General features: G+C 43.8%; 1 protein-coding gene across 1 annotated transcript in view; it reads left to right on the top strand.

The window, feature by feature from the left end:
* The window catches only part of zwilch (zwilch kinetochore protein), a 54,426-nt gene that overhangs the window by 9,459 nt on the left and 32,587 nt on the right, over positions 1-12,380 (top strand). Inside the window, exons 4-6 of the mRNA XM_033050645.1 lie at positions 1,068-1,189; positions 1,832-2,031; positions 3,490-3,569. Coding sequence (XP_032906536.1) covers positions 1,068-1,189; positions 1,832-2,031; positions 3,490-3,569 — 402 coding nt within the window. The remainder of the gene's footprint in view (positions 1-1,067; positions 1,190-1,831; positions 2,032-3,489; positions 3,570-12,380) is intronic.

The raw sequence follows: 12,380 nt of genomic DNA, 5'->3' as shown, positions 1-12,380 counted from the left end.
TTTAAGAGGGAGTTAGATGTGGCCCTTGTGGCTAAGGGGATCAGAGGGTATGGAGAGAAGGCAGGTACGGGATACTGAGTTGGATGATCAGCCATGATCATATTGAATGGCGGTGCAGGCTCGAAGGGCCGAATGGCCTACTCCTGCACCTAATTTCTATTTCTATGTTTCTATAACAGCAGTAAACTGCATAATGACTCCATAACCTTTTATATTCATTTTCTGTATTTACTTTGATTTCTTTTTGCCATTCAGACATAATGTTTTCTATTACTGATCCTTGTCATCTTTCTGATTGAAGTGCTGGTTTATTAAAATCTGATGTTTTTGAGAACAGTGAAAGAACCTTTTGTTTTCATTATGATTCCTTCTGACTATTGGTGGGGAGAAATCAAATCACAATATGTATTTACAAACACTTTTTTAAAGAACTTACACATTTTAAAATCCAAGAGAGGGTAGACATAAAATACTGTAGTCTGAAGAAGGGTCCCGACCCGAAACGTCACCCATTCCTTCTCTCCAGAGATGCTGCCTGTCCTGCTGAGTTACTCCAGCATTTTGTGACTACCTTTGATTTAAACCAGCATCTGCAGTTCTTTCCTACACATTAAAATCCAAGAGATTCTTTCATTTTTATTTTCCATGCATTTAAAATTATATTGTGTGTTGATTAGTGAATCATATCCATTGTGTGATATAGATCCTTAGAAAATCCCTAACTTAATTATGAGCTGCAAGTTCAATTGTTGGGGAAAACTGGGACAGTAGAATTTGACCCAGTTTTAGCTTTATTCTAGAGTTTAAAAAAATATGCTACAAGTTGTGGTAGGTGTCTGGAAACTGCGTTTGAATTGGGCTAGGCTCTGATTTGTGCCCTACAGTTGATTATCTGCAATACTTGATATTTATAATCCCACTTGATGAATTAGTTTGGAAATTTTGAGTCTTTAGATAAAGCATTGCTTCAAATGCACAATGCTTTTGTGATACACAGACGGCAGAGCTATAAGTTTTTATTTTCTTCAGTTGCTTAGGCTGACTACAGATTCCCTTTTTCCCCACAGTCACCTAAAGAGAATGAAGACGACTTGGAAGACACTTTTAATAATGACAATGAAACCAGGAAGGTAACATCTAGTAATTTAGAGGATGTGGGTCCATTGCCTCTATCGGTCATGAAAGCAAGGTAAAAGCAAAATAATAGCAGTGTCATATATACCATACATTGAATTTTGGTCACATGCTTTGCACAGTTTGGAGAAATGCTGTTCATTTCTCAGATTCACGTTGAAAATGATATAATTCTTCAATTATATCGTTTTCCGATTCCTATATCATCTTCCCAGTATTGAGTGAAATGAGAATGTGGCCAGGATAGTGTGGTCCTTGATGATGCTAGCTGCCTTTTTGAGCACCCCTTTGATGGTGGGGAGGCCATTACCTATGATGGACTGGACAGCATGCATTACTTTTTGTAAACGGCTTTGTTTCTGGAAATTCACATTGTCGAACCAGGCCATGCTGCAAAGCAATATTCTCTAGACCCTGCACCTGTCCCACACCCACCTCTCTTCCAGCATTTTCTCCCTCCCTCACAATCACAATTGGTCTGAAAAAAGATCCTGAGCCAATACTTGGCCTATCCATGTTCTCCATAGATGCTGTCTGACCTCTTGGGTTACTCTAGCACTTTGTGGTATTTTTAAATAAGCCAGAGTGGAAGTTTCTTGAGGCTAGTATCTATGACAGACTTGACTTAAATCCAAGTTTACTTCTTGTATTACTTTCTCATCTACAATGTTTATCTATTTCTTTTTCCTCCTCACAGACAATTAGTTTCCTGGTACACCTTGGCTCATAATCCGCACATGTCACAGATGACCGGCTGTATCGTGCCTACTACGTTTCCTTCGCTGTGGGTTAGATGTGATGCCTCTGACTCTGAAGGCACTGTTTGGTTTGGAGCGGAACCCATTAAAACTGGGAAAGAGATTGCGTCAATGATTTTCCACATAGTCACATGCTCTGGTAAGATGGCATGATAGCCCTTTTTAAAATAATTGCATTAAACGTTAGCTGAGTCAGTTTTTACTAGGAGGTGTAATTGCAGCCTAACAAGTTAAAATCAATACATTCCATTCAAATATGGGTTGAATACACAACATAAAAATGCAACCACTAGAACAGGGGTCGGCAACCTTGTTCTGCACAGGGGCCGGGACGCATGTCTGTGAGCGGATGGCAGGCCACATCTATCACGTGTACACATGGATCCCTCCCCGGATGACGCATCTGCAGTTCTTTCTTAAACATGTTCGCAGAAGGTGCGCGGGCGTGCCGGCGGCTTTGTGCAGGATGCGGTACAGCCAGAGCTCAGTCGCACTCGGGGCAGGTGATTGGCGGGCTGGATGAATACGGGAAACAAAATCCGCCTGCGGGCCGGATGATTTTGGGTTACTGGCCGCATTCGGCCCAGGGGCCGTAGGCTGCCGACCCCTGCACTAGAAGAATAGAAGAGAATAAGTGCAGTTGGTTTTCTGGTACACCCTGGCCCATAATCTGCACATGTCACAGCGTGTCTACTGTGGGTGAGATGTGATGGCTCTGACACTGAAGGCAGTTTGAAGAGCTGAAATTGTTAAAGCCTGGAAAGATGTTATGCCAATGATTTTTCATGTTGTCACATGCACTGGTGAGATGTCATCATAGCCCTTTTTAAAATAATTGGCCGTTCAAGCCTGCCCCTCCATTCAATATGATCTTGGCTGACCAATCCTTTGCCTAACTTTCTTATCTGTGCCAGATTCCTCAATCTTTCAAAAATGTATCAACCTGCACTAAAATATATTTCTAATGAGTAACCTCATCAACTCTTTGGGGCAGAGAATTCCAATGAGTCACTAGTTACAGAAGATGGTTTTAAATGACTACTATCACCCTTATCTTTAAACTATGTCCCTCATTCAACAAGTAAAAACATCTCAACCCTTTACCCTGTCCTGCCTCTTCTGGTCTTATAAATTTCAATAAGATCACAGCTCCACGAACTCCACGGAGTACAGATCTCATCTGCTTAGCCTCTTGATAAGGCAATCCTCTCAACCCAGGAATTAACTCTGCTTGAGACTCTTTTGAACTACCACAGATGCTTCAATATTCTTTCTTCCCACATCAACACACACGCCAATTGCCTCTTAATCTTCAGTTCCCATTCACTAGATCATTACATTTGATCTTGGTGAGTAGAGTATTAGACTTGTTAAGGCAGTGAAGGAAGCCATTTGGCCCACCATTTAATATATAGTATATACAACTTAATGGAATAGTTTGGTGGTAAATTTAAGTATAAAAAATATAAAATATAGTTTATTTTGTTAGCAGATTAGATTGTGAAATTATCATAAATATGCTGATTCTTTTCATCTTTTAGTTTATAGAACGCACAAAGACCATTTTGTGTTTGACTGTAATTCCTCATTCTTTTAGGACCAATTGTTGACAAAAACTGTTTCACAACCTTAGAAAGTTTGAAAACTACACACAAGGACAGACATCATTGTTCTGCTGTAGGTATTCTTGCCCCTTTTCAATTATAAATGACTTTGATAAAGCTTCAAATTTTAAAATATGTTGAAGATGTTGAGCCAGAAGGTTATGCCTCTGGTTTTGTTGTTAAACTCTTTTCAATTTTAATCAAGATTATGTACGTGATTCCTTGGTCTGGTTGTTTGGATCCACCGCTCCTACTGCTACAGCCACAGTCACTCAAGGCGTTCCCCAAGGCTCCGTACTCGGCCCCCTCCTCTTCATCATCTACATCCTCACCCTTGGTCAGATACTCCGCCACTTCAACCTGGAATTCCACTGTTACGCTGATGACACCCAGATCTACCTCGGCACCAAATCCCCCCACAACCCCCCCCCTCTCCCATATCAACTCCTGTTTGTCAGCTATAAAAACCTGGATGCAACATAATTTCCTCAAACTCAACAGCGATGACAGAATTCCTCCTCATAGGCTCCAAAGCCACACTCAGCAAAATCAATAACCCCACTCTCACCATCGACGGCACCACTGTCTCCCCATCTCCCCAGGCCCGCAACCTTGGCGTGATCTTTGATTCCACCCTCTCCCTTGAGCTTCACATCCACCATGTCATTAAAACCTCCTTCTTTCATCTCCGCAACATCGCCAAACTCAGACCCTCTCTCACTGTCAAGTCTTCTAATGTTTTTGCAGTTTCCCCGCTTGAAAGGGATTTGATTTATCTACCCCGAAATGATGAACTGGATTCACTCAGACCAAACACTTCTTTTCCACCTTTTATTTTCTCCTTCTTTTATTTTGGCAGATTAGTTTTCATCAGTTTAGGTCTTTATCAGTTTTGGTCTTTATCAGGTGAAAAACCTTTAGACACAAAGGCAAAAAATATACACATTACTGTAACCAAATATAAATAACAGAAAATTACATGTATTTACATTCCAACTCATAGCAGCCATTTTGTTTTTTAAATAATTTTCACATTTCATTAAATGAAAAATACAAATAATGCCCACTACTGTTACCAATTTTTTAGCTGGTGTCATATGAATCTTTACTGTTTTTTAAAACATTTTATCATATTTTTTAAAGTGCAATTATTTAAACTAACACCACACATAGCATATAAGTATTAGAAATTAGCTTACATTAGCCCTTAACATATGCACTTTACATAGGCAACAAACATTTTCATCACCCTGTCATCTTGGTTAGCAAACACCACCAATATCAACACGTTAGCCAGACAAGTTTCTCAGCTTTTAAATGGTTAAACAGAGTCTCTGGGGCTGCAGTCTTCGACTCAGTCCATTTAGAGTTCAGTCCTTACCGGCTGCCAATCGGGTCTGTAGAAAAATCAGTCCTGCTTGCCTTTTCTGGCTCTCGCGGCAGTCTTTTCGGACAGTATTTTTGATTTACTGCTGGATTCACTGCTCGCAAGTTTCTTGTCTCTCCTTCACTGGCTTCTGGTGCTCTGTGCCCTTTTGACCCACAGGCAGAACTCGGCAGGCTGGGGTTCCGCCCACTTTAATCTGTCTCGTGATTTCAATTGTAGCATTTCTCTGCTCGCAAGTTTCTTGCATTTCAGTTTGACTTGACACCTCCCACTCGATCTTCCAATGGCACTTGGGAGATCGACGCTTTAAAGTCAAACTTTTAATGGGGTTTTGAACTTAGTCACCTGATGCATTTTTGTCTTGTTCTTCTACTGGAAGTAAGACAACCAGCCGCCTAACATCCCTGTGAACTATCGTGGCTTGGATCCTCTCCTTCCCCTGAGTGGAATGCCTTGCCCTTCCTTTCAAAGCTTTTGTCAGAGGAATGGAGTAGCTTGGAAAGATCCGTACATTAACGTCTCTCACGATGCCTTTGCGGTCTGGATTGGAGCTGACGACTCTGCCCAGCTTGAATTGCCCCCTCAGTGCATTTTGGTCACTTAACCAGACAATGTCTCCGGCAGTGACATTTCTCTGAGTGGTGTGCCACTTGCTCCTTATAAACAAGTTAGGACCAGCGAGTTGGCTCCAGCTCTTCCAAAACTTGTTCACCTCCGACTGCATTGCTCTAAGTCTTTTGTAGGGGTAGCTGGAAAAGTCAAAAGTCTTGATGTCTCCGCACTGAGATGCTCGGCCAAGCAGGAGAGTATTTGGTGTGATGTACTGAACGCAGTCTTCCCGGCTTTGTATCCTGGCGTCGATTGGACGTTCATTTGACAGGTTGGCTGCTATGTAAAGAGCTGTCTGAAACTCACTATAACTGAGTGACGATTCTTTTCCAAAATTTTGGAGCGCTCTCTTCACAACACGCACAGCAGCTTCCGCAGCGCCATTTCTGTGTGGAGAATCAGCAGGATGGATTGTCCACATCCACTCTGTTCCATTTTTAGCTGCGTTCTCCTCCAAAGCTGCTCTGTCCAGGTTGTCCAAAAACCTATATAGTTCCTCTAAGACTGGTTTTGCGCCAATAAAATTAGTGCCTGGATCTGACCAGATCTTCTTGGGGTGCCCACGGATTGCTGTGAATCTTTGATAAGCCATCAGAAACCCTTCACTTGATAAGGTGTTGACTAACTCTGTGTGGATGGCTCTGCTGGCCATACAGCAGAATACAACTCCCCAGACTTTGAGTTTTACCCTCTTCTTGACGTCATCGTGTACGTGGTAGGGTCCAAAGAGGTCTACTGTTGTAAACTCAAAAGGAGCAGCAGGTTCAGTTCTTTCAGGCGGCAGATCACTCATTACTTGTTGACATTTCTTTGCTTTTGCTTTCTTGCAGATTATGCAGTGATCAACAACTCTTTGAGCAATTCTCCTTCCTTTTATGACCCAAGCCTTTTTTCTCATTTTAAGCAAGGTCCCAGCCACTCCGTCATGACTCTCCCTGTGAGCCTCCCGAGCTAGCAGCACGGACACCCAGGCATCAACGGGTAGGATGGGAACAGCAATTTTATCCTCTTCAAAGCTCTGCACTCTGCCACCACAAACCATCAGCCCAGAATCTTGGTCTTTATAGGCTACCAGTCGATCTGTTGTGGTGCTTGGGAAAGTTGTGCCCAATTGCGCAGCACAAAAAATGTCTTTTAGAGCATTTTCTCGTTCTCTTACTGTAATGACTCCTGTCAAAGAGATGGCCTCCCACTTTGGATTGTTTAGTGCTTTGTTCTTGCCAAGAAACCTCTTCGCTGCTCTCCAAATCCATGCAACTGTCTTGATCAGTCGAGTTAGAATGCTGAACCGCTTGACATCAACAAGGTTCTGAATAGCTGACCCTGCAGGTGGTCTCTTTGGGCTTGTTGGTTCCGGTTCTTGGTTCTCTACTTTGGCTCTTGATAGTGCTGCAACAAAAGCTTTCTTCTGTAACTTGTTGATGTTCTCTCTGGCAGTGGCAGACAGTTCTTTAGCTGATTTTATTGGCCACTCACTCACAGGCCATACCAGGAACTTCGGTCCATTTTGCCACTCCGAATACTGATCAAGGTCTTGAGGGCTGGCACCTCTGGTGATTACATCAGCGATGTTTTGTGGGCCAGGAATCCACCGCCAGTCCTGAATGTTGGTGCTTGTTTGAATCTCTCCAATCCGATTGGCGAAGAATGTCTGAAATCCGTAGCTTTCTCGCTGTATTGCACCAAGGATTGTTTGGCTATCCACAAGATGATACCACTTCGCCGCTTGAATTTGACTGTGTAGCTCAAAATACTTCTTTAAGCGTGAGGCGAACACTGCTCCGCACATCTCTGCTTTAACAGCGTCTCCTCTGTGGTCCAAGGGAGTTAACTTGGCCTTGGATTCCACAAGTCTGACAATTGGGCCATGGTCTGAATCCCATCTCAGGTACATCACTGCCCCGTAGGTGTGCTCACTTCCGTCAGAAAAGGTGATTCCCAAGGGTTCAGTTGCGGAGCAAGAGGGAGTCAGTGCCCTGACGAACTTGACTTTTCCAAGTTGTTCGTACTCTTCAAAGAGCTTAATTGCATCCTCCCTGAGTCCATCTGAGAGTGCCATGTCCCATGTGTCTCTGACCGAACAGCTTCCCTCTTTTGCTTCTTGGAAAGCTCTGCGTACTAGAATCGCTCCCTTTTGCTTAACAGGAGCCACTATGCCGATGGGGTCATATAGCCCTGCTACCTGGCTGAGAAGCTCTCTTCTTGTTAGGGGATTTGGCGTCTGAGTTTTGATTTGCTCTTGTAGAAGGCTTTGACCAAGCCGCATCTTTTTCTTTCTCTTGGAGAAATTGATTTCCACCATAACGTGGAGCATGTCCTCTTCAACAATGTAGCCCAGACCAAGTGCCTTGTTATCATCATCATGCATTTGGTTTGGTAGGATCATGCTTTTTGTTTTGCTTTTCTTTAAAGCATCACTGTCCTCCTTCCTCCCACTTTGGCCAGACAGAACCCAAGGCTTGAGCTCAAACCCACCAGCTTTTAGGATTCGTTCCACATTTGCTGTGATGATTCTCAACTGGTCAAGGCTGTTGTGAGATGTGAGGATGTCGTCAACATAGCTGTCTTTCTGGAGTACTTGCTGCTCATCCTTGAGGTGGGTAAAAGAAGGAAGATTAGCAGTCTCACGCATTGCCAACTGTGCAATGCACCCCGCAGGTTTGTCTCCGATGTTCACTCTTGTGATAGCATACTCTCCCAGCTCCTCGTCCTCGGAATCTCGCCAGAGGAATCTGTGTAAGTGTACTTCACGGTCCTCCAACCAGACTGAGTTATACATCTTCTTTATGTCTCCCAGAGCAGCATAGATTCCGCCTCTGAATCTGAGGAGGACGGCGCGAATTTGGTTGAGGACGTCTGGACCTTTCATCAGCAAATCATTTAAGCTGACACCATTGCACTTTTGGCTGCTGTTCCACACTAGTCTCACTGGGGTGTGACAGAGTGGGGGTTTGGAGCAATAAGGTGACTCACATACCACACTGGTCCCTTCCAGTTTGCAATCATGTCTTCGGACAATTTGATTGCAGCCTTTCGGTCCACCATGTCGTGCACCTGAGCTGTGTAGGCACTTTTCCATTCAGGTTCTCTGGATAGCTGCCTCTCCGTCCTGAGAAATGTGGCTTCCACTGTCCTTTTATTATTTGGTAGAGAAGCTGGGTCTTCCAACCAAGGATAGCTAGCATGCCAATGTGGGTCTTTACTGTGACGGTCTCCTGTTACGTAGGTGAGGCCTTCCCTTACCACTTCGAGCTCTCTCTCTTCAGCAAGAGTCATTTCTTTTCCGCCTGGCTGGCAGTTTCCACAGCGGCAACCCCCGCACTTTGGCTCGCATGCTGCTCCAATGCTATCCCACTTCCACCAATCCAAGAAGTCCCGATTGGCGGTTGATGTACGTGACCTCTGAACTTTGACGGCGACCTGTCCGTTTGGTGAAAGTTCCTCAGGGACTGGGGCAGTGAGCTCCTCATACTTTAAAGCAGCTGCTCTCATTGATCTTGCGAAGTGTGTTTTGGACATGTGGGCTGACATGGTAAGCTTCTCAAACAGCTCAGGATGACAACCTCCAACAGTCTTTCCCAGTGGTCCATCCCACAGAATGAGATCTCCAACAGTTCTAATCCTCTGAGGCGCTAGCTGACCTTCTCTATGGCTTATGAGCAAATGTATCTCTTTTGGTCTCACAAGTTCCTCAAGTGGGACGTCTGGAAAGAACGTTTGCAGCTGCTGTGGTGTCACATGTTTGTGAACATCTGCGATGCTGTCCAACCCATAACAAACTAACTGGTGCGACTTGAGTGTGCCCTTGGGAGTCTTCACTCGGATCTTTAGAAGGTAGCGCATTGTCTCTACGTGGACCTTCATCCCCCCAACTCCATGGACGATAAGCGTGATGTCTTCACTCCTAAGGTTCAGTCTACTCGCAGCCTTGTGAGTTATGTAGTTGGTATCTGAAGCCAAGTCAATTAATGTCCCAACCTTTTGTCCAGCATTTGCTACGACCTCCAGAAGCATCAAAATCACTGGATGCTCTTGCAGTCCACCTTCCTTTAGGAGGCTTGGCTGATGCTTTGCAGTGTTGAAGGCTCTTGATGCAGTGTTGGAGAACACATCTCGGCATTGTTTTGCCAACTCTGGTGGAAGTTTGCTGAAAAACTCCTCTTGGTCCACTGTATATTTCTTCTTGCTTTTATCTTCCTCTGGACCAAATTTACTCCTTCTCTGATCCACACTGCTTTTCCTCATCTCATAATTGGGGCACAGATAAAAATGATGCTCAGGAGTCTGTTCATCCTTGCAGATTTGAATTTTACACAGATATGCAGGTTTGCAGTATGAACCATCATCATGAACTTCAAGACACTTTTTGCATGCTCCCAACTTCTTTACTGCAGCTCTTTTCTCTGTCAGCTTTAGCCCTCGAAACTGCTTGCAGAAGTACAGCTTCCTTTTATGCTTTATGTCACCACAGACTACACAACTTGTGTGGTCATTTTCTGACTTGGTAGACTTGGTTCTGGCATGTCTTGGTTCAGTCCGAGTTTCCTTTCTACTCGGCTCCTCGTCCCTCAGTTGCTCGAGCTGTTCGTATATGCTCTCCTGCTCTTTGAGAAATGACAAGAGACTGTCAAACCGTTTCTCTGGTGCCACACCATTCCTCTTGTCAGCTACATAAACCAGCCATTCCTTCTTAAGGGTTTCTGGAAGCTTTGTTTCAATTGATTTTGTCATCAGTGGATTTTTAATGGTGCCTGTGTCTCCGAGATCGCTCAAGTCATTAAGCGCCTTTTCCACAGCTTGAATTAATTCCACTATTTTACGTGGCTGATGTCCTCTGACAGGTGGGATTCCCTGAAGCTCCTCCACTATCTCAATAGCAATAGCTGTTTGATTTCCAAACCGGTTCTCTAGGACACGAAAGATATCATCTGCAGTGTTATAACTTGTGAGGCGGAGGTCTCTTGTAATTTTGTCCTCCAGACTGTCCAGCAATTGAACCTTCTTCACCTCATTTGATCCAGTGGGTTCACCTTGCTTTTGCAGTGCTTCCCAATCCTTCCTCCATCTATAAAAGTCACGCTTGTTTCCAGTAAACTTAGGAAGGGCCGTGGGTCTCAGTCTGATGGCTGGTGAAGGATAATTGAAAGCTTTCGCCGCTTGTGCTAATCCTTCAGCGTCCTTCTTTATTCTTGCCTGTATGAAGTCAGCCTTCCTGGAAACCAGCTTGGGGACGAGAAGCTCGAGTGTTCTTAGGTGTTTCTGGAAGCTCTCTTGCTCATCCAGAGGGACCCAACGTTTCCACCGACTGTACGTCTCCTTTGCAGTCTGTACCAGTTTCTGCAGGTGGTTAAGCATGAATTCGTATGCTTCTTGGTTGCTATTTGATGGTGCGGTGGCAGCAGCAAGTTCACATGCACCATCTGCTGTCTGTAGTGAGGTGGATAACTCAACATTTCCAAAGTTTGCCCATAGAGTGTCCTGGATGAGCCCTTTGACCTCTTTTAGTTTCGACTCACACTCCTTTGCAGTCTTTGCCAGGTCGGCATTTTGCTGTTCAGTTAACACAGTTTCTTCATCTGCGTCCAGCTCCGCCTCCAGCTCTGCAATGAGTCCAGCCTCCACATTGTCATTGGCTTCCATGACTTTTTCGGCCTCCTGCATGAGTTTGTTGAAATTGTTCCTGAGCTCCTCTTCAGACATTTCTTCATGGTTCCTAATGATGCTGTTAACAAGGCGAGAGAATGCCCGTTTTGCTGTTGTCCTCTTCAGCTTGAGCTGCTCAGCTGACTTTCCAGCAACTTCATCAGCCATGATTTATCTTGACTTAACTGTCTTTTTTCCAGGTTTCCAGATATCCTGGCCCCGCCCGGTTTTTCACTGTTAAGTCTTCTACTGTTTCCAGATCTCCTGGTCACAGCGGTTTTTCACTGTCAAGTCTTCTAATGTTTTTGCAGTTTCCCCGCTTGAAAGGGATTTGATTTATCTACCCCGAAATGATGAACTGGATTCACTCAGACCAAACACTTCTTTTCCACCTTTTATTTTCTCCTTCTTTTATTTTGGCAGATTAGTTTTTATCAGTTTAGGTCTTTATCAGTTTTGGTCTTTATCAGGTGAAAAACCTTTAGACACAAAGGCAAAAAATATACACATTACTGTAACCAAATATAAATAACAGAAAATTACATGTATTTACATTCCAACTCATAGCAGCCATTTTGTTTTTTAAATAATTTTCACATTTCATTAAATGAAAAATACAAATAATGCCCACTACTGTTACCAATTTTTTAGCTGGTGTCATATGAATCTTTACTGTTTTTTAAAACATTTTATCATATTTTTTAAAGTGCAATTATTTAAACTAACACCACACATAGCATATAAGTATTAGAAATTAGCTTACATTAGCCCTTAACATATGCACTTTACATAGGCAACAAACATTTTCATCACCCTGTCATCTTGGTTAGCAAACACCACCAATATCAACACGTTAGCCAGACAAGTTTCTCAGCTTTTAAATGGTTAAACAGAGTCTCTGGGGCTGCAGTCTTTGACTCAGTCCATTTAGAGTTCAGTCCTTACCGGCTGCCAATCGGGTCTGTAGAAAAATCAGTCCTGCTTGCCTTTTCTGGCTCTCGCGGCAGTCTTTTCGGACAGTATTTTTGATTTACTGCTGGATTCACTGCTCGCAAGTTTCTTGTCTCTCCTTCACTGGCTTCTGGTGCTCTGTGCCCTTTTGACCCACAGGCAGAACTCGGCAGGCTGGGGTTCCGCCCACTTTAATCTGTCTCGTGATTTCAATTGTAGCATTTCTCTGCTCGCAAGTTTCTTGCATTTCAGTTTGACTTGACACTCACACCTCCCGCTGCTGAAAGACTCATC

Source organism: Amblyraja radiata, chromosome 34, assembly GCF_010909765.2.
Source record: "Amblyraja radiata isolate CabotCenter1 chromosome 34, sAmbRad1.1.pri, whole genome shotgun sequence".
Classification (NCBI taxonomy): domain Eukaryota; kingdom Metazoa; phylum Chordata; class Chondrichthyes; order Rajiformes; family Rajidae; genus Amblyraja; species Amblyraja radiata.
Note: the sequence above shows the minus strand (reverse complement) of the source record. Positions and strands in the feature narration are given on the sequence as shown.